Source organism: Mastigoproctus giganteus, chromosome 5, assembly GCF_048544385.1.
Source record: "Mastigoproctus giganteus isolate SK-2022 chromosome 5, ASM4854438v1, whole genome shotgun sequence".
NCBI classification, from domain to species: Eukaryota; Metazoa; Arthropoda; class Arachnida; order Uropygi; family Thelyphonidae; genus Mastigoproctus; species Mastigoproctus giganteus.
The window spans coordinates 169,130,903-169,154,516 of NC_143579.1; the positions used below are offsets into that span (position 1 = coordinate 169,130,903).

General features: G+C 38.1%; 1 protein-coding gene across 1 annotated transcript in view; it reads left to right on the forward strand.

Moving 5' to 3' along the window:
* Positions 1-23,614, forward strand: part of LOC150085830 (uncharacterized) — a 113,828-nt gene that overhangs the window by 86,119 nt on the left and 4,095 nt on the right. The window contains exons 6-7 of the mRNA XM_090373511.1: positions 2,024-2,242; positions 22,832-23,050. Of these exons, the coding sequence (XP_090229637.1) occupies positions 2,024-2,242; positions 22,832-23,050 (438 nt within the window). The remainder of the gene's footprint in view (positions 1-2,023; positions 2,243-22,831; positions 23,051-23,614) is intronic.

Genomic DNA, 23,614 nt, shown 5'->3' on the forward strand with positions numbered 1-23,614 from the left:
TTTCCAACAGTAGTGAATTTATAGAACGGATCCGAACCCTATCCATCTCAGAAAATCAAATCATGGCATCATTCGATGTAGTGTCACTTTTTACCTCCATCCCAGTAGAACTTGCCATTGCTTGTTCAAAGGAACTCTTGGATAATGACCAAACCCTTGGTAGCAGGATCGAATTAACACCAGACGATATCTCCACTGCCCTCAAACTGTGCTTAACAGGTGGTGCAATTATGTTCAATGACTCCATTTACCAACAGGTGCACGGCACGGCCACGGGTTCCCCAGTTAGTTCGGTCATGGAAAATATTGCGATGGAAGAATTAGAGGGTCGTGCATTTATGAATGTACCAGATCCCATCACATTTTGTTGTAGTTATGTGGATGATGTGTTTGTGGTTATCCCCAGAAATTCGGGTGACCGACTCTTAGATCACCTCAATTCTCTGTCGCCTTTCATAAAATTCACCATCGAGCTAGATTCGGACAACACCATACCATACTTAGACACCCTTGTCCGACACGAGGGCATGTGCTTGAAGACAACTGTCTATCATAAACCAATGTGTGCTGGCCAATTTACCAACTTCCGGTCTGCGCATGTGCGTAGCCATCTTCTTGCCACTGCACGAACCTTGCTGACTCGTGCCTGGACCCACTCTAGTTCTGTAGATGAGAGGTGCACCGAAATTGCTAAAGTCAAGGTGGATCTTACGAGGTGTAGCTGTCCAACCAATACCCTTGACAGATGTGACCTACAGACACATGACCACATAGCGACCGACAGGAACATCTAAGGTAATGACTCTACCATTAGCACCTTTATCCCATACTACCCAAACCTATCGCAACAGGTTTCTAGGGTGCTAAAATCACATGGGATAAAATGCGCACAACTGCCTGGCAGAAAGTTACGATCCCTCATCTCTAAAGTGAAAACAGCGGTTTCCACCTTACTACAAAGTGGTCTAGTCTACCGCATCTCTTGCCGTGACTGCACTAGCTGCTACATTGGGGAAACTGGGAGATGGCTTGGAAAACGTCTTTCAGAGCACAAGAGCCATCCGCTTAGTGGACATAGAACACTTGGCCATTGCCGAACACGTTTGTTCAACCCACCACGACATTGACCCACACCATGAGGTCATGATTGTAGATAGGTCCTGCCACTACTGGTGACGCACCTGGTTGGAGTCATTGAACATCACATGCTCTAATACCTCGGTCAACAGGAGCAGTGGATGTCATGTCCACCCTATCATTGAAGTAACCATTTTGATGAATGACAAACGTTTGCAACGTTCACATGCGTCTCAGCCATAGGCTTCAATATCCAACAGTTAACCACCAGATCACGCAGTCACATACATGACTGGCAGTGCACGCCCTCATGTTCCACAATTAACTGTCAGTTTGACTGAAGAAGGTTAACAAACTAACCAAAAGCTTTTGTATGTATCTATTTAATATATGTATGTTTCCAATTAACATTAAACTTGTCATTATTTATTCTGTCTTCATTTCGCTGTGTCCACAATCATAATAATGAACCCACAGGCCTCTTTTTAATCATGCTTATTTATCTGTTAGGTTATGGTAAAAATTAAATAAGTGTTACATTTGCTGTGTATAAAGAATATGTACCTGAGTTATTTTGTATGTAATTGAGGAGTGGACAGATGGGAATAAGAAAGAATGTGAGAAACCAATATCAATTATATCATCCATTTAGTCTCCTTCCCCTTCACACATTGTATAACACTAATTTGATCTAGTTAGATATCAAGGTCAAAAAAGAATTGCTGGATTGATAGAATTTTCCTTGTCTTTTTGCAGTCTTTTCCAGAAAGACAAGGAATTAGCTAGCATGATGGCTAGCTAATTGGATTATATTAGTCACCACTTACCCAAGCATTTTATGAAGTAGCTGAATAAGAATATCATGTGTACTTAGCTGTAGTTATAAAAATTTCTCAAATGATGAGAGCCCCATTATATTGTTTTAATGTCATGTAATGTTTTCTAGGTCGCAAAAGAACATCTTACTGTTGGAAATACTCCCAGTTGTCAGTGTGCAATTTGCTTATATGGTTTTACAGAGAGTGATATATTTACAAAGACAGAATGTTATCATTACTTTCATTCCCATTGCTTGGCTCGCTACATTAGACATGCTCTTAAGGAGAATGAAATGGACAAAGAACAAGACCTGAAGTCACCGTTTGAAGAAAGGCCTGCCGTACAGGTATCATTTATAAATTCAGCAGTTACAGTAAATGTTGATTACAATAAAGTATTGTACCTTTAAGCAGAAACAAGGATAATTTGATATAACTAGTTGTACCCATCTTAACATACACCATCTTTCTGATTATGGTGCAAATAGTTTAATATAGAAACTTCAGTCTTCACCATTCTTGTTTAGTGGTGATATAATTCTACAGCAGTTACATGTGGAATATATGCATATGTCTCTGTTTGCAGATGGTTCCCTGTCTTTTCCAACAAATATTACAGCAACTTCCATTTTGGATATAGGTGTATTATATCATCTCTTATCTAAGTCTGGGTCTTCTATAAATGCCATGCACACATTCATTGTTGGATTAGCCTGGGTTATTTTAGTCATTTGTTTATATGACTCGGAAAATGGATTAACTTGCCGCAGCATCTCATCCAATTGTTGCGTTACTTCGGCCATACACCCTTGATTTGATTGTTTTTTGAGCCATTTGTTGTTGCTTCAGCAGAATTGAAAATATAAAGTCCATATCCTGACTTATTTGCCCTGTTTGGATATAGTGGTGAGGCCAAATGGTAAATCTGGCTGTGTATTCTAAAACAGTATGGACCATTTCCAGGTGGTGATTTAATCTCTGTGCCCATTGATACGAATGCCATTGCTGAGTTGTACTCTCATATATGTTCTCTGTAGTTATTTACTTCCTGTGTATCCCCTGTAAGCAGCTCTCATAATAGAGTAGGTGTCTCAGACAGTGGCTCAAGTGAAACCTTTCCATCATGACAGCATTTAGTGTATTTATTCAATGTGTTTATGTCCCCAATATCTTGCATTGCAATACTCACAGTAGTAACACATTTCCTGTGTCATGCTCTTCCACATTAATTACAGCTTGTTGATTATTTGCATCCTGTACTTCTATTTGATTAGTCCTACGGCATCTTCTCATTTCCAGTCTTGCTTCTCTTTCTTCAGTGTTTTCTGTCTATCTTCATAGTCAGAGTCTTGTTGTTGTTGTTGTTATTTGGTTTTTAGGAGCATTAGCAACTAAGGCCATATTGCTCCGGGGATATGCAGTGGTCATTCCCTGACCTTTCCGCATCCTCCGTATTTGGTGGCTCACGGGCTCGAACCCCAGTCTAATCAAGAAGCATGTGCTACTCACTGCTGCTCCTGCCCACCTGGCTACGGAGGCGCCAGTCAGAGTCTTGTTTTGGTCTCTAAGTCTATTAGATCTCTCCTCTAATGTTTTATTTACATTTCTTCTAGATTTTTCTCAAAGTTCTTACACACTGTTCAGCCATTTTTACACTTCTTATTAAAATAGAAGACAGATAAAATAAACAGTTAAAATAAACATACATATATAGCTTTGAGGCATAGGTCAGCCAAATCAGCAATTCCAAATAATAACCGTTGCCTGTCAGTCCCCTATACAGACTACAGGCAAACAATACAGCAAAAGATACATTCCCAATGGCAGGATTTGTGGAATAGACAGACTGGGAATAAACTATATTGTATAAAGCCTGTAATTGAACCGTGGCAGTCTAGTCTGCGCAGGAATCGTAAGGAGGAAGTTGTTCTTGCCCGGACCCGCATAGGACATAGTCATTTGACTCATTCGTTTTTGCTGAGGGCTGATGACCCTCCTATGTGTGTGTCCTGTGGTACAACTTTAACTATCAGACACCTTTTAATTGACTGTCCAGATTTTAGCAATATCCGTTTTACCGCTTTTAACCATCTGACTGAGCCGTATACACTCAGTCAGATTTTATCTGACAATGACAATGTGTCTGCTGTTTTTAGCTATTTTAAATTAATAAAAGTTTTTAATTGTATTTAATTTATGCTTTTGTTACATTATTATATATTTCGACATGGTGGCCTTACTAATTAGGTCACCGAGAATTTAAACTTTTTAAATATTACCTAGTCTTGGCGCATTATGGCCACAGCTGCCAATGCGCCATAAAAAACCAAACCAATCAATCAATCATTTGAGGCATAGGTTGCCTTTCTTCAGTCGAAAAATGTTAGTACAAAAATTTATAAAGGATGCCCAGTATGGTGGTCATGTGAGGTGAACTGTGTGAATAGGTGCTGGCAACAATTAGCAGTTGGAAAATTTGGGCAGCATACTTAAGCATTTTATATATATAGATCATTGAAAGTGGATGGACATTACATTAGAAAAATTAATTGAGAGCAAAATACTTAACACTTTAAGCACCTCCGTAACCAGGTGGGCAGGAGCAGCGGTGCATAATACATGCTTCTTGATTAGACCGGGGTTCGAGCCTGTGACTACCAAATATGGAGAATTCGGAAAGGTCAGGGAATGACCACCCCGGAAATCCCCGGAGCAATATGGCCTTAGTAGCTGATGCTCCTAAAATCCAAATAACAACAACTTAACAATTAAGATTTCATTGTATTATTCTCAGTTGAGGATTGGAATTATAGTAGCAACTAATCACACTAGCCAAAAAAATTAAGTTTTTTGTTTCTTTCTCATAATAATGCGTGCTAGCCACACGTATTTTGTAGCGCTAAATGTGAATATGACCTTAATTTTGCTGTCACAATTTGTTTTTGAGAAAATTAACATTTTTATTTTAATAGTTTATTAATAAATCATTTAATAAGTTTTAACCGTATTTTTATTTTTTTTAAAAATTTTTTAGGGATATCTCCTTGTATGTTTCTCCCCTGATTTCCCTAATGTATTCAGCAGTAACTGGTAAGGTTGTTTGAACTCCACTTGCTATCATCCTCTTTTTCTACATAAGAAATGTCATGGTGAAATCTTTCCCCATGTTCATGACTGATGTCATTCAAGTTTTGTTTGGGGGGGGGGATTAAGTTTGCAGGCAAAGAAAATGAATATTTATGCAAGTGTTGGTGGTGCCTCCGTAGCCAGGTGGGAAGGAGCAGCAGTGCGTAGCACACGCTTCTTGATTAGACCGGGGTTTGAGCCCGTCACCACCAAATACGGAGGATGTGGAAAGGTCAAGGGAATGACCACCACATATCCCAGAGCAATATGGCCTTAGTTGCTAATGCTCCTAAAAACCAAAAAACAAACAAGCAAGTGTTGGTCAACAAGCTACTTATAGTTTGCTGATCTTTGACTTCCTATAAAGCTTTAACAGACTACCTTAAAGGCATTCTACACTGTTTTTTGATATATTGAGGATGTCCTCAAAAGAACTTTCTTTCAATAACATCTTGATTTGTAGACCAGTGAATATTCCCTTTTATAACTTTGCATTGCTAAGTCCGTGAAAAAAAAATTTTTTTTTTTTTTTTTTGTAGTCATCATCATCAACCATTACAGGATGAAGGCCTCTCCAGCAACTTTACAGTTCCTTCTGTTTTGTGCAATGGCCATCCATTTACTACTCACGAATTTCATCTGTCCATCTCCGTTGTTGTCTTCCAGGTTTTTTTTCTAGCGCCTCTTGGTTACCATTCTGTTATTTTCTTAGTCCATCTGTCATCATGTCTTTGTGCTATGTCCTGCCCAAGACCATTTTAGTTCTTTAGTTTTTATAAGAATGTCCTTTACTTGAGTTTGCTGCCTAATTCATGTGTTTCTCTTATCTAATGGTCTAATTCCCACTATAATTTGTTCCATTCTTCACTGTGTAGTTCTCAGCTTCTCTTCCATTCTTTTAGTTTGTCCAAGTTTCACTCCATAAGTCATGGTGGGTAGTATACATTGGTTCATTATTTTACAATTTCAGACAAATTGGGATATTACTCCTCAGTATGTGACTATATTTCCTGAATGCTATCCATCCAAAATTTATTCTTCTCTTGACTTCCAGCCATTTATCATTATTACAGCTGATGAACTTGTCCCAGATAAGTATACGACTCCACCTTTTCAATTACTGCTCCTTCAATCATTATATCCCTTTCTATGGCATACTTGTTCATCATTACTTTTGTTTTAGCCATATTCATCTTTAGTCCAAAATCCTTATTAACTCTGCATAACTGATTAAAATTTTCCTCTAATTCTTTGGGATTGTGGCTTATGAACACAATGTCATCTGCAAATTGTAAATGCTTTAGGTACTCTCCATTCACATTGACTCCTTTCTGCAACCAGTCTAATCTTCTGAAAGCTTCCTCAGGGGCAGCAGTAAACAACTTTGGAGATATTGTGTCTCCTTGTTTAACTCCTTTCTCAATTTTAAATTTGCTACTGTCTTTGTCTAGTTTAATAAAGGAGGTAGCATTCTCATATATTTTCTTCAAAATCATAATATGTGGGGTCTCTATGCCTTGTCTTTCCAGTGCCCGAAACATTGCCTTATGCTGTATGAAGTCAAATGCCTTTTCATAATCCACAAATGCTAGGCATAATGGTGTTTTATATTCATTTGCTTTCTCCATTAGCTGTGACATTTTGTGAAGGTGATCCATAGTTGAGAATCCTGTCCTAAAGCCAGCTTACTCTTTCAATTGATTCTCATCAAGTATTCTTTCTAATTTGTTAGTAATGACCCATGTGAACAACTTGTAGATGTGTGATAACAAGCTAATTGATCTATAATTTCCAAATCTGATTTATCTCCTTTCTTATGCAGCAAAACTATAGTTGCATTATTTCACTCCTTAGGCATCACATCTTTTCTAATGCATTTTGTGAAGAGTCTTCCCAGTTTTTGTGCCGTGTCTCTTCCTCCCAATTTTAACAACTTTACAGTAACTTCATCTTCCCCCAGGGCTTTCTGATTCTTCATTTTCTTCAACGCATGTTCTACCTCATCAGGAAGGATATCGGGTACATTGTATGTGTTACTAATTTGTGATCCATCTTCCTCACCGCTGGCATTATTCCCTCACTCCTTGTATACTTCTCTATAGTAGTCTTCTGCTATTTACAAGTACACCATTGCTATTCTTCAGTTTCAGTATCATTTGTCTTTCTGTATTACTGCTCATGGCTGCTGATTTAAGTCCTTTGTTTTCCCTTAATGCTTGTTCTACTTTTCTTGTGTTAAATCTTATGTCCTCTCTGAGTCTCTTTCTAATGGCTTTGCATAACTCGGTATACTCAATTTTCTCCTTGTCAGTGTTTATCTTGCTCTTCATTTTTTTTGTATTGAAGCTAAATCCTTTTTTTTGTCCGACACTTTTAGGAACGCTTCCATTAAACTTAATTTGATATGGGAGGCAATAAACTATTTTCCCTGTGAACTGGTAGTAGCTATTGAATTTTATTCTAGCAGGAATATATGCCATTCAGGATATCCACTTCTTGGCAATATACAGAGTATTTCCGGGTCTAACGGCACCAGGGATTTACCCCATCTCTGCGTACGTTCTTTGTATCGAGGACAGTATGCTGTCAAGGCCAGAGGTTTAAAAGTGTGTGGGTCATGTGTTGTGTAATATGTTGTGCCCCTTGTTCATCTGGCTTGTTAGCTGCCAGGCCCCAGATGGGACCTGATGTTTACATACTGCACCACATGGAGGCCAGCCAGGTGTTCCCCTTAAAGTTTGCTCTGGCAGGTCCTGCCACCTAATTTCCTGAGATTTCAGTGGCTAGGACCTAAAAAAAAAAAAAAAAAAATTCTTTTTTTCTTTTGGCCACACATGGTATATTATACGCTGCTTAGAGGGGCTATAAGGGATAATCGCTGGAAGTGATAAGATTTCCTAATAGGTCGGGCATGAATTTTGGTGTTTTAAATTTGGACATGTGGGGCAGGCGCTGTGTAAGGGGAAAGAGATGGAAGGGGAGGTGGAAGACTGGGGGGGTGGAAATTGGAAGTAAGGGGTCAATAGGGAAGATGACCCAAGATGACCCCTGTTGAAATAGTGGGCATGCTCATGCCCCACCAGAGGAGAAAGAGGGGTGGCAGGAGGGGGAAGGATACAGCAAGCCATCCCTTCCCCCCTGCCATGGAAAGAGGAGTAAAAAGCAGGCTAGGCAGAGTGTCTAGCCGGGACGCCATATGGCTGTATGGCATCATAAGATGCAATCTTCACCTTTGTGTTAGTCCAGTGGAGGTCCGAGTCCAAGTTGCAATCTTCATCTTGGTGTTAGTCCAGTGGAGGTCCAAGTCCAGAAGTCAGGTCCAGTTCGTCACGTTCATGTGTTGTATCTACTTCAGGTGGTCATTAGTTCAGAGTTTTTCAGTCATTTCAGGTAGTCATGTCTGTGTTTTCATAGGTTAGTGATGATGTGGCAGGGATCTTTGTCTTTCAAAGAGTTCGTGGGCAAAGACGGTGAAAGCCCGGTAATTATCTTCTTGCAATATTATTTCTTCTCTGTTTCGTAGCAAGGAGCTGATGCGTTTGTATAGCTGACATCTGAGGTCCTCATAGTTGTCACAGTCATGGATAAGGTGTTCCCAGGTTTCCTCCTTACCGCAGTTACAGCTTGGGTTGTCGGAGATTTCCAGCTCGTGGAGTTTCCCTCTGAAGGAGCCGTGTCCCGTAATAAGGAAGGTGGTGTGCAAGCCAGGGGAAAACCAGGACAGGGAGATAGGATATACCCTACTGACATCGGGTATAAATTTTTTGGTGACTTGTCCTTTTGTGGTAAGATTCCATCTATTTTGCCAGATAGATTGCAGATATTTTGTTAACCTCTTATTTTCTGAGGATTTGCTTTTCTGTAGATCTGTTGTGTAGTCTAGATAAGTTGTGGTTCTTCCTTTTGAATCTTGGCAATATAATGAGAATTGTTTACTTTGCTGTCACATTTACACAAGAAACAGCAAAATTTTAGAAAATAAAGTTGCAAACAATTAAAAATGTCGTCGCTTTCAGGTTATAGCAAAATACAGTTATAGCTTGTGTAATTAATTTGTTTGAGGCGCTTCATGTTTTCATAGGTTTTCTACAAAACGGTAGCATGTCCGATTAGTAAAGATGGATAGGTATTTCCATTATGCAACAAGAGGTCTTGTTTCAAGATTTCTTGTCTTAAGCAGTCAAAACTACATTTTGATAAGTCTGTAAAAAGCCTCTAGTGTTCAGTGTATCCATTAAGCCATTAGAAAGTGAGATCTCTTGTCATAGAGATGTATAGAAAAAAACTATTAAATCCTTTTGGCAACTGCAATGTCCAAGTATGGCCTTGTGCTCTGAGAGGATGTTTCATTTCTTTTAATCTCAAATGCAAGAGTTCAACTTGACTCTAAGAAAGATTTGTCTTGAATCAGGTGATTTAGTTCCACTTGAATAATCAAATGAGGTTGGCTCTCTCTCTCTCTCTCTCTCTCTCTCTCTCTCTCTCTCTCTCTCTCTCTCTCTCTCTCTCTCACACACTCTTAGACTGGTATGTATTTTTTGTCCTTGTCACATATTTATTCATCATTTTTGCAAGATGCATATCTTCATCCAAAATTTGAGGCCTACATATTGGTCAAAATGAGTGCAGTGACATATTCTCAAATATGTCACTGCGTGATATATTAGGAATTGGTCAAGGCCTGAAGTTTATCTTGATATCCACTTGTTTTCCAAACTCTTCAAGGTTTTTCTTTAGCTTTTTTCACATATATCTTAACCCACACTACACCTTTGTTTATATTTCAAAATGGATTTATTAGTTATATTTGTCATAAATTTTTTATAATATCTTTTCTTGTTTTTGTTTTTTCTTTGACTGTCACTTTAGTTTCTTGGGCCCACCATTATGTTTGGAATATCCTATCCGTACAGACTTTCTCCTGACATTCAAGGGGCATTCATTAAGTTATCTACTTGACCATAAATATGCTTGATATATAAAAATGTAGTTTTATTATAATCTCAAAATAAAATACAAAATAATATGTGCAAAATAATATACCATCATAAATGATGGTATATATTATTTTGCACAGGTCTAACTCAATACAGTGAAGTATGGAAGAGATGTAAAGTAGCCAGCCCAAAGGAAAATATGGATGTCATGATATTTTATTATTAGGCCATTATCAAATTTTTGAACTAAAGAAGGCAGCAGACCAAAAGTTATTTATGAACTCTAGAAAGCCTGTATGCTAGTGCTTCCCATTTTGAATAGCAAATAAAATTTTAGGTTTGAACAGTGTTTAAATGGGGTCAAGAATCAATAGAAAGCAACCCTTGCTCCATACAACCAACAGAAGTGACAACTCAAGAAATCTGCCAAAAACTTAAGACTTGTTTCTGCAGAAATTTTCAATTTGCCTATTGAAGTGTCTGAGAGGTTGAACGCTGGTTTTGCAGTGTGACAAGAATGGTTACAACTTTTCAGAAATAGTGCAGGGTTCAAATCATTAAGGAAAATGTATACATGCAATTCTTTCAAGAATTGTAACTGGTGATGAAATGTGGATCTGTCACTGGGAGCTGTATACAAAACAGGAGTCTATGGAATTGAAACAACATGGGTCAGCACTGCCCAAAAAATTCAGGACTTTACCCTCTCTGGGAAGGTCATGGCTACCATATTTTGGGATGTGGAAGGAATTCTTTTGATTGACTACATGCCACATACATCCAGTCACTGGAGATGCTGTTGTACTTTTTATTAATTGGACCATCTTTACTGGAGATGCTTTTGTTCTGTTCTCAAAAATTTAAGAGAGGCCATAAAGGAACGGAGAAGAGGGAAGTGGACACGAGGTGCCTTGCTTCTTCACTACAATGCTCCTGTACCCATGTCCCATAAAGCACTTACTGCTCTGTGAAATTATGAATCCCAGAAGTTAAACTACTCACCCTACAGTCCAAATGTGGCATTTCAGTGATTATATCCTCTTCAGAAATATTTATTTCTGAAGAGATCAGAATTAAGACTTATTTTTTTCAGATATTTCCTCTTTGCCCTTGTAAGTTGGTGTTCATTGGAGTTTAAAAGCACAAAGAATCAAATACTAAATTAAATGGGGGAAAATTTCCAGTTTGGCTCTCTCTCTCTCTCTCTAATGTTATTTTCATTTTATTTTATTTTTATGTGAACACTAAACACGAGAGGTATTAGAACCTATAGTACTTAGTACCGTGCTTGGGTTGAAGGTTGAGAAGACGAAAGAAGATATTTGTTGACATTGGATTTGAACTTCTATAGATTGTAATTTTCAGGAAATACGTATGAAGGAAGGTTGTTCCAGAAAATGGCAGTTGAATGAATAAATGAGGAAGATGAAAAGTTGGTTCTGTGGGTTTGAAGTTGGACAGTAAATGGATGTTGGCTGGTGGCAGCATGTGTTCGGACTGTTTTGAAAGAGAGAGCGGGAATTATAGAAGCCAATTCAGAAGAACAGTGCCCATGGAAGTATCTGTAGAAGAGGCATGCAGCAGAAACAGTGCGTCTATGAGAAAGTGAGTGGAGAGACTCTGTTAGAGATGAATCATTAATTAACCTAACTGCCCTCTTCTGAATGGAATCAAGAAGCCTGAGAGAGGTTTTGGGGGCACCACCCCAGATGTGGGAACGATATTCCATGGCAGGGCGGATTTGCGATTTATACAAAGTGAGCAGCTGTTTGGAAGAAAAGTAACGCCGAGAGCGAAAGAGAAAACCAAGTTTTTTAGATGCAGAGGAAGCAATATTTGTAATGTGCTTGTGCCAAGAGAGATTAGAAGTCAGGGTAATCCCCAAAAGAGATATATCATTTTGCCTAGAAATCGGAGTGTCACTAAAGATAAGCATAGGAGCAGAAGAATCCTTTTTGCGAGATATAAGACAAGACTGAGTTTTAGAAGGGTTGAAATCAACTAAGTTGTCTTTGCCCCACTGGAGAATTACCTGAAGATCGGCATTTAAGGAATTGGTAGCAGATTTTTGAGAAGTTAAAGCTGATTGAGCAGGACAAGGTTTCTCAAAATGGAAAGTGGAATGCAATGTGCTATCATCGGCAAAACTATGGATAGGATTTCCAGTCAATGGAAGAAGGTCATTAATATACAAGAGGAAAAGAGTGGGGGGAAGAACTGAACCTTGGGAGACACCGGCATTAGTGGAGAAGTTAGAAGACAGAGAGCCATCTACCATCACCCTCAGTGAGTGATCAGAGAGAAAACTGGATAACCAATTACTAAAAACAGTTGGCAAACCATAAGATGGAAGCTTGTTTAGAAGACCTTTATGCCAAACATGATCAAAAACCTTTGAGATGTCAGGAGCAACTACTTGTGTTTCACCGAACCTTTCCATTGAATTAGTCTATAAATGGGTAACATAAGCCGGAATATCACCAGTGGATCGACACTGACGGAATCCATACTGGCGATCGTTGATCAGACAGAAGGTTTCTAGGTAGTTTAAGAGTTGGCAGTTAATTGATTTCTCCATTACTTTAGAAAGAGTAGAAGTAATTGCAATGGGACGGTAATTGGATGGGAGGGATTTGTCACCCTTTTTTAGGAACTGGCTGGATATGAGAAAATTTCCAAGCAGAAGGAAAAACACCTTTGGAATAAGAAAGTGAAAAAAGGCAGCAAAGAATAGGAGTAAGTTCAGGAGCACAGGTTTTGAGAACAAGTGGAGAAATACCACCAGGACCTGGAGCTTTCTTAGCATCAAGATTCATCAAAATCCTTCTGATATCCTTTTGACGGAAGACCACAGGAGGCATTGGATGGAGCGTGTTGGGAATGGTGGGAGGTGTTTTACCAAGATCATTAATACATGAGCTGGAAGAAAAATGGGATGCTAGCAGATCAGCTTTATCCTTGGCTGAAGTGACAACAGAACCATCTGGTTTGGACAGAGATGGGCAAAAGTTGCGGCCATTAGCTTTGGCAAGAGACCAGAATGCTCGGCTACCATTAGGGCAAGAAGCAAGTTTTCTACTCTTAGCCTGTTCAAACTCTAGTTTGGACTGATTAATAACTGCTTTACAATTGTTGCAAGCTTTGGTGTAGGCAGAAAATGAAACTGAAGAATTAGAAACAAGCCAGTTACGATATGCAACATTCTTCTCTTGGACAGCCTTAGCACATTTATTGGAAAACCAAGGTTTAGATAAAGGATGAGATTTTAAAGTGGAGTGTGGGATAAAGGATTCCATTCCTGCAAGAATAATTTCACTGACACGATCTGAGCAAACGTTGACATCAGAAGTTTTGAAACAGTGACAACGTCAAGGACCAGTCCTTGAGGTTGTCACAGACATTCTCTCAGATATGCCAGACAAGCTGTACTTGCTACTTGGGAGTCTAAAACGCTGATGGAACTGATATTTGGGCGACACTCAAGTCAAAGTGGACCCAATTTCGGCGAAGTCCGGACGGTCTGCGACAGCCAAATCCTCTGCTTGCACCTTTACGATGCTGGGACTGTTAGTAATCCTGTGTATAACCTCCATGCACAAGTACATGGCGGGTGACCACCCTCTATGTTACCAGGCAGTACTAGGTGGTAGATGACTCTCAACTGGTGAAATACCACCACTTTGCTTATTGGAGGCAAAGATCACAACTTGAAGTGGTGGAACCCATGTTTAATCTCTAGAGCTAAGTTCCGGTCAACACTTCCCTATCTCTTCCATCATGCAGTATGATTGATGACTTTTGAGGTTATGATGAACGTCGTATCGAGATCCAATATTCCTTACATTTCGAGGGTACAGCTCTAAAACGGTGTTCGCAGGCTGGCCACTAGTTAGTACACCGGACCGAACCTATTGGTAACTGTCTAGGAAGTTTCTGGATCAGCCAGTGTATAATCTTGCTACCTCTACTCTACTCTGCCAGATAGTGACTGGAGGGAGTCCGAGTAGTGTGTATGCGGGGAGCATTGTCGAGGCCACGTTATGTCAAGGATCTGGGTATATTCTTACTACGTGTATGCCATATCCAAAAATTTCATTACTTCATACAGTATGTCCCACCCACTTTTTCTTACCATTGAATACACCACGAATTGTCAAACTAATAGAGCAAGCTTATCTGCGAAAAGATCTAAACCTCCCAAGGACATCCTAATTCATTTCACAAATATACGTGGTCTCAATTCTAATCTCAACGATGTCCATTTCCACTTGCAGTCTGCCAAACCCCATGTACTTTTTCTGACAGAATCTCAGTTATCGGTTGATTCAACTACTGCTCATCTCAGATGCCCAAATTATTCGCTGTATGATTCCTTTTGCCTCAAATGTGGTACTTGTGCATATGTCCGTTCTGATATTCTCTGTCAGACTTGGCAACTTGGAATCTCCTCTCTTTGACCTTCTCTGGCTTAAAATCTCTCTACCTCATTGTGTCAAATTCATCTGTTGTCTCTACCGTTCTCCCAACTCAACTAATCACTTGGAGCTCTTTGACTTCCTCTCTTTGCAACTTGACTTTCTCCAGTCCAACTTTCCTAACAGTGAGGTAATTTTCCTTGGTGATTTTAATGTTCACAACTCCAGCTGGCTTCCATTTTCTAGTCACACCGACCCAGCAGGACGAGATGCTGAAGCTTTTGCAATTACTAATGACTTAGCACAGATTGTTCATTAACCTACAAGAATACCAGACAATCCTAATCATACAGCCAATACGCTTGATCTTTTTCTCACAAACAACCCTTCTAAGTACACGGTCGAAGTGAGAGCTCCTTTAGGCACTTCAGATCACAACTTGGTGATTGTCTCTTCTCCAGTGGAACCTTTATCTCACGGCTATTCCCACCTCTTGTTGTTTGGCATTACAAGAATGCAAAATGGGATGACCTGCGAGACTTCTTTTCCTTTGTCGGATTACTGTTTCAAAACTTCTGATGTCAACGTTTGCTCAGATAGTGTCAGTGAAATTATTCTTGCAGGAATGGAATCCTTTATGCCACACTCCACTTTAAAATCTTGTCCTTTATCTAAACCTTGGTTTTCCAATAAATGTGCTAAGGCTGTTCAAGGGAAGAACGTTGCATATCGTAATTGGCTTGTTTCTAATTCTTCAGTGTCGTTTTCTGCCTACACCAAAGCTCGCAACAATTGTAAAGCAGTTATTAATCAGTCCAAACTAGAGTTTGAACAGGCTAAGAGTAGAAAACTTGCTTCTTGCCCTAATGGTACCCAAGCATTCTGTTCTCTTGCCAAAGCTATTGGCCGCAACTTTTGCCCATCTCTACTCCCACCTCTGTCCAAACCAGATGGTTCTGTTGTCACTTCAGCCAAGGATAAAGCTGATCTGCTAGCATCCCATTTTTCTTCCAGCTCATGTATTAATGATCTTGGTAAAACACCTCCCACTATTCCCAACACGCTCCATCCAATGCCTCCTGTGGTCTTACGTGAAAAGGATATCATAAGGATTTTGATGAATCTTGATGCTAAGAAAGCTCCAGGTCCTGATGGTATTTCTCCACTTGTTCTCAAAACCTGTGCTCCTGAACTTACTCCTATTCTTCGCTGCCTTTTTTCACTTTCTTATTCCAAAGGTGTTTTTCCTTCTGCTTGGAAATTTTCTCATATCCAGCCAGTTCCTAAAAAAGGGTGACAAATCCCTCCCATCCAATTACCGTCCCATTGCAATTACTTCTACTCTTTCTAAAGTAATGGAGAAATTAATTAACTGCCAACTCTTAAACTACCTAGAAACCTTCCGTCTGATCAACGATCGCCAGTATGGATTCCATCAGTGTCGATCCACTGGTGATATTCTGGCTTATGTTACCCATTTATGGACTAATTCAATGGAAAGGTTCGGTGAAACACAAGTAGTTGCTCTTGACATCTCAAAGGTTTTTGATCGTGTTTGGCATAAAGGTCTTCTAAACAAGCTTCCATCTTATGGTTTGCCAACTGTTTTTAGTAATTGGTTATCCAGTTTTCTCTCTGATTGCTCACTGAGGGTGATGGTAGATGGCTCTCTGTCTTCTAACTTCTCCGCTAATGCCGGTGTCCCCCAAGGTTCAGTTCTTTCCCCCCACTCTTTTCCTTGTGTATATTAATGACCTTCTTCCCTTGACTAGAAATCTATCCATAGTTTTGCCGATGATAGCACATTGCATTCCACTTTCCATTTTGAGAAACCTTGTCCTGCTCAATCAGCTTCAACTTCTTGAAAATCTGCTACCAATTCCTTAAATGCAGATCTTCAGGCAATTCTCCAGTGGGGCAAAGACAACTTAGTTGATTTCAACCCTTCTAAAACTGAGTCTTGTCTTATATCTCGCAAAAAGGATTCTTCTGCTCCTATGCTTATCTTTAGTGACACTCTGATTTCTAAGCAAAATGATATCTCTCTTTTGGGGATTACCCTGACTTCTAATCTCTCTTGGCACAAAGCACATTACAAATATTGCTTCCTCTGCATCTAAAAAACTTGGTTTTCTCTTTCGCTCTCGGCGTTACTTTTCTTCCAAACAGCTGCTCACTCTGTATAAATCGCAAATCTGCCCTGCCATGGAATATTGTTCCCACATCTGGGGTGGTGCCCCCAAAACCTCTCTCAGGCTTCTTTATTCCATTCAGAAGAGGGCAGTTAGGTTAATTAATGATTCATCTCTAACAGTCTCTCCACTTGCTTTCTCATAGACGTACTGTTTCTGCTTAATGCCCCTTCTACAGAAACTTCCATGGGCACTGTTCTTCTGAATTGGCTTCTATAATTTCCGCTCTCTCTTTCAAAACAGTCCGAACACGTGCCGCCACCAGCCAACATCCATTTACTGTCCAACTTCAAACCCAGAGAACCAACTTTTCATCTTCCTCATTTATTCATTCAACTGCCGTTTTCTGGAACAACCTTCCTTCATACGTATTTCCTGAAAATTACAATCTACAGAAGTTCAAGTCCAATGTCAACAAATATCTTCTTTCGTCCTCTCAACCTCCCACCCAAGCACGGTACTAAGTACTATAGGTTCTAATACCTCTCGTGTTTGAGGTTCACATAAAAAAAAAAAAAAATCAAAACCAATTTGTATTTACTATGCAGAAATGGGACAAGAATTTGGGTCATATGTAAGTTTGCGGAAGACTTAAAAAAGAAGGAAAAAAAAAAAAGCCGCTGCGAGCGCTTCCATGTTTTTGTACTACTGACCTTCACAATATAAATTACCTGCTGCAACCTTCATCATTGTGTTGTGGGTTGGTAATCGTTTTTCGGGAGGATGCGTCCAAACATTATTTCTCTTTCCCCCCACCTCGCTGGAGAAACACGGTGGCTATAAAACACTGGTTTTAGCTAATAACAGCGACAAATGCTCATAATCACAGAGTGTCTTCAATTGTTGTAACGGTTCGAGTTCTTGCACTACTGATGAGGGTTTTGATCTCTTAACTTTAGATTTAATGTTGTTTATAAGCTGTAGCTGGATTAATAACGTCTTCATGCGATTTCCTCATTCATATCATCATAACTGTTCTCTTCATTCTTTAGTAAAATTGTCTTCTCCTTAAATTACACGTACGTAAAAATAAGAATCGATTTAGAAAGATAACAGAGCAAAAGTGAACGATAAAAAGTAATCTTCTGACAAAAACAAAGCAGAATTTATTGAACCGAACATCATACTGTCGTTAATTTAGCATGACAGTACATGTCAAGTCACCACAACGAATTCCGTTACGACGAATCCAAGAACGAATCTCATTACAAAGAAAGAAATCCTGATACAATGAATACTATTTTAATGAAAATTTCCCTATAACGAAAATTATTATTATTATTATTATTATAAACTTTTATTCCTTTTATGCGATTTTTTTACGCCCCGTAACCGGTACTGGTACCAAGTGCATAGAGTGGTTCGTTGTGTCCGGTTACTATTATTATTATTGTAGCTGTATGGTGAGGAACTCTCCTACTATCCTGCAATTGTTGAGGATCGTCGCTTTCTGGAATTCCATGTAAGTGTTCACTTGGAGGCCTATTGCTGCAAAGTTCTTATGGAGGCCCTTTGGCGCCATGCTGGTGGTTGACACAGTGATTGGGATGGTTATTACTTGTTCCATATGCCACATATCTTTGACTTTCTGTCTTAGGTCTGAGTAATTCTGATCTTTTCCTCGTATGTTTTCTGGAGGGTATTAGTCAGCATTACCACAGCTCACAACATTATTGATTTTTTCATCTCCTCTCTGAAAGGAAAATTGTGAGCATAGAATACAGAGGGGAAAAAAACCTTTGCAAAGAGCAGTTAGGAAAAATCACAGGTTCTAGAAAAGGACTGCACTCTTAAATCTGAATAAACATTTAGATTTAAGGATGCCTTAAATGTAAATAAAGATTTAAATATTTCTTTATGTTTTGATAAAATGTTATATATACCAAACAGCTGTTCTGTTACAACTGATAAACTCCTTACATATGCATGCTTGAAACTCTGGATCATCATCAGCACCACCATCATGAAACTATCATCAGCATCATCTCTTCATATTTGTTTTGGTGACTGTGAAGGTTTTTGATTACATCAGAGAGAAATAGTGTGGCCAGTTATGTACCACATTCCAAAACTGCTTTATCATCCTTGAATGTGTGCGCGCGCTCTCTCCCTCTCCCTCTCCCTCTCTCTCTCTCTCTCTCTCTCTCTCTCTCTCTCTCTCTCTCTCTCTCTCTCTCTCTCAAAGTTCATCTTTAAGGGACCTAAATGGGAAAATCAGAAGGAACAAAATGAAGACTATACAGTGGATGTGATTGTATCTAATGTAGTAAATATGCTGCGGATAACTTTCTAGTGGTAGAGGATTATATTATATTTTTGGCCAAATTACCGATGTCATAATACTGCAAAGAAATTCACTGTATTAAGTGGCTATCACTGTTTACCCAACTTAAAATGAATTCCTGTAGGACCATACCAGCCTCAAAAATCTTCTCAGCAGATGGTTATATTTTTCAAAATTCTTTTGTATTTTGAAATCTTTGTTTTGCTCTTACTGACAAAATAGTATACCCAGGTTTTGCTTGCATTAAAGATATGCTGTGGAAACATGCTACCTTCACTCCATTGCTTTTTTGCTATTATTTATCCACTGCATTTTTGAACAGTTCATGCTATTTATACATGTTGTTTTGGTGATAGCAATTATTACCATATTAATGCACACACAGAATGCCGCCTCCATGGGCTGGAGCAGCAGTGCGTAGCACACGCTTCTTGATTAGACCAGGTTTCGAGCTCGTGACCACCAGATACGGAGGATGCAGAAAGGTCAGGGAATGACCACCGTATATCCCCGTAGCAATATGGCGTTAGTTGCTAATGCTCCTAAAAACCAAATAACAACAGTTAATGCACACATACATTTTTATGGTAAATTGCACTTCTTATATCATGAAAGACTAATTCTGACACTGCTGAACAAGGAGCACGAACTGAGGCTGTGTGTTGATTTACATGAAAAATGTAAATTCCTTCTGTTAGTAAATGATGCTTCATTCTTAAACAATACTGCAACTGAAAGGAGAGAATGACTTGAGATTCACAGCTTATATTGTAGAGACTATAAATACAGGTATGCAGTAATAGTATGTAGCACTGATTATGTAGAAGATACTTATGCAATAATTTGTAAAATAATAAGAGAAGTTTACCTCAATGTAATATGTAGAACATTTCCATATGATACTCTCCAGCAATTAAAACAAAAAAATCGCAAATCTTACATTACGGTAAAAAATAAAAAATAATTAAAATTCAATTGAACACAATTAAAAATCAGTCTAATGCAATTAAAAATTAAATTAATTAAAAGAAATTTAACGAAAAAATTGCAAAAACGATTTTCCTCCCTGAAGCTGACTGCTTTTCGGCCGCATGTTGTGATCACAGGAATGAAAATTACTGAATAGGGGTGAGCATAAAACTTAAATAGAGATTATTTGTCTTTGTGCATGTGCTTTTGTAAAAGCCCACAAATCAGAGATCAGAAATGGCCGGTGAACATTAACAGAATTCTCATGTAATTTAATTTCGACAGTTTCTGCTATTAATAGTCTGGTATAATTACGTTGGACACCAAGTATTTTGGCCTCGTTAAATAAAAAAATTTGTTTTTCATTAACAGCACAGACTAATTCTGACACTGCTGAACGAGGAGCACGAACTGAGGCCACGTGTTGATTTACATGAAAATTCAGAGGAAAATGCATAGAACCTTGGTACGATGAGTTGCAATCCCCGCAAGAAATGTTGTATACTAAGTCATTTATTTCTGTTGCGAAGCACAGGCCTCAGAAATAAAAAAAAAAAAACAGACACGTTAACAAATTGAATACGTCGGGTGGGTTAAAACGTGTTCATGCAAATTCTAACACATTGTTGCGGGCTTACGACCAAGTACATAAGAGTTGGGTAACTCCCCCCCGCATACACACAATGTGCTACCACAGAATATGTCAGCTAGTTTACGAACAACCCCTTGCCCTATATTGAACGAATCGACATATTATATTACAAATCTTTCCTCATATATGCTATCACAGGACCAGATTTCATTTTTATCCAAAGGATTAAATTATAATTTATGACCTCGAAAACTATCTAAAAAACAGTGCATAATTGATATTGAATTTGGACTTTGTAATGTTCCACAAAAATTTATTTATTCAACAAGTTAACCAAGTGGTGAATAACATAAATGAAACGCGGCTTCCTAAATTGAATGCACATGACAGTTCAGCTTTACGTGAACTTCGGGAACATAAAGACATTATTATACAGAGGGCAGATAAAGGAGATACAGTTGTAATACTCGATAAATATGATTATATTAATAAGTTAGATTCAGTTGTTTCAGATTCCTCCACTTATCTTGAAGTAGTCCCGGCACTATTTACCAATTTGGTCAATCAATACAATAAAACGTTAATCACATATCGAAAAAAAGGACATTACTATGGCTCAATTAAAGGAATTGAAGACTAGAACATACAATATTCCTACACTTTTCGGTCAGGTAAAATTACACAAGTCCAGATTCCCTATTTGGCCTATTGTTTCCTACAGAAACTTGGCATTTTCATCCTTGGCCACACATGCATATATAGCATTATACAACCCTTTAGACAGGCAATACAATTTGGGATTAAGAACTACGATACACTATTTAATAATCTTAAGGACTGTAGACTTGGTGATAATAATAGTTTATTCTCACTAGATGTTACCTCGTTATATATGAATGTAAACGTTGAATATACATTAGATATTATTTGGGATATGTTAAATAATAACACTACACTGATTAATTATATGAAGCTTCCTATTAAAGAACATTTGAAGCCTTTTCTATCCCATATCATGTACTATGGGATGTATTTAGACGATGTTCTAGTTATTACTGATAGGAGTGCTATCCAAGACATTTTACATTCGTTTAATAATATTCACTCTAGACTCAAATTTGCATTGGAAAGGGAGGGTATGGATACAAAGTCATTAAATTTTCTAAATTTCACGCTTACTCGGGACTCGAATAAAATTCAATTTAACATATATCAAAAACTTACAAACACTGGTATGCTTCTGCATTATAACAGCTATCACCCATTCTCCTACAAGAGTTTGATTATCTTGAATCAATTTCTAAATGCCTATAAATATTCAATGACAGAATCTGCTTTGGGCTCAGAAATACAAATATTAACCAGCAGATTCTTAAACAGGGGTTATCCCCTTGCTACAATAAACTGAATTAGGGTACAAGCTAGGGATAGGATAAAAAATACTACATCAGCGAACAATCGTAATATTAAAAAATACTTTATTTCTGTCCCATATGTTGAACAGTGGCACAAAAACAGCTTAACAGTTTCTTTAAAGATACTGAATTTAAAATTGTGGCCAGGCCAATACGGAAACTACGCACTATACTGGAAAATCGCTCAGTCCTTTCCTCGTTTGCAACTTAAATGACCTGGTATACAACATTTTCTTGCGGAGCTTGCAACCCATCGTACCAGGGTACTACGCGTTTTTCTTTGAATTTTCATGTAAATCAACACACGGCCTCAGCTCGTGCTTCTCATTCAGCAGCATCAGAATTAGCCTTTTGTGCCATTAACGAAAAACAAACTTTTTTTATTTAACGAGGCCAAAATGCTTGGTGTCCAACGTAATTATATCAGACTATTAATTGCAGAAACTGTCAATTAAATTACATGAGAATTCTGTTAATGTTCGCCGGCAGTTTCTAATCTCCGATTTGTGGGCTTTATGCACATGCACGAAGACAAATAATCCCTATTTAAGTTTCATGCTCGCCCCTATTCGGTAATTTTCGTTACTGTGATCATGGCATACTGTTGAAAAGTGTCGGCTTCAGGAAGAGGGAAATCGTTTTTGCAATTTTTTCATTAAATTTCTTTTGATTAATTTAATTTTTAATCGCATTAGACTGATTCTTAATTGTGTTCAATTGTTTTAATTATTTTTTACTGTAACGTAAGAGTTGCAATTTTTTTCGTTTTAATTACTAGAGAGTATCATATGGAAGTGTTATACAAATTATATTGAGGTAAACTTCTTATTATTTTACAAATATTGATATCAACGTAGAACATATTGAGCATTACAGCTCTGGTTCATACTCTCAAATTATTTGTGATAAACAAATTCATCTTATTTTTTGACACCTATCCTCCTATAAATTTAAGTATAATTTGTGTTTAGCATTCTTTTATTAACTTTTTATTTCTCTATTTAAGGTTGTGTGCCCTGTTTGCCGTCTTCCAATAGCATTTTCCTTTATGTTAAATGAGATCTTCCCACCACCCTGTGAGCTTGAAACTGTTTGTGAATTCACCGTTGCTCCTGAAATTAAAAAAGAACAAGAGAAGATGGCAGAAGCCTTTAGGAAGCAAAAATCAAAAGGGGGTATCATTGATATAGAAGCAGAAAAGAATAAATTTTTACTTGAAATATCAGTAAGTAAGATAATGAAATTTAAACATTTACACAAAATAGTGTTTTAATTCTTTTCACATTAGAATGTAGCATAAACATAATTTGTCCAGATTTTTAGGAGATGATGGTGCTGAATTGAGTTCAATCACCATGACAGTACAAGAAGAAATGTTAATAGTTAATAGCAAAGGAGGAAACAGTATATGTAATTTCTGTGATGATTTCATTGGAAAGTGATTAGAATTTAATTTGATTTTTCAAGTTGGATCTCTTGTTATTAAGTACACTTGTCAAAAGATAAGGAACAAGCACAAAAATGCAAATACATTTTAAAATACAAATAAAAGTAGACCATTTGATATTTATGAAAAAAACAGTGTATCTTCCCCTGAATGCAAAATCACCCATTTATTTGTGACAGTGACAACATGATTGTGTAAACATAAAAGCAGCCTGTTTTCAGAACCTGTGTTTTGTGTTTATTGTTCATGCCATCAACTTCAGCATAGCCATCATGAAAATGATACCATTTGGTATGGATGATTCTCTGAGGTGATTCTCTTATAAGTGTAAACAATTCCAAA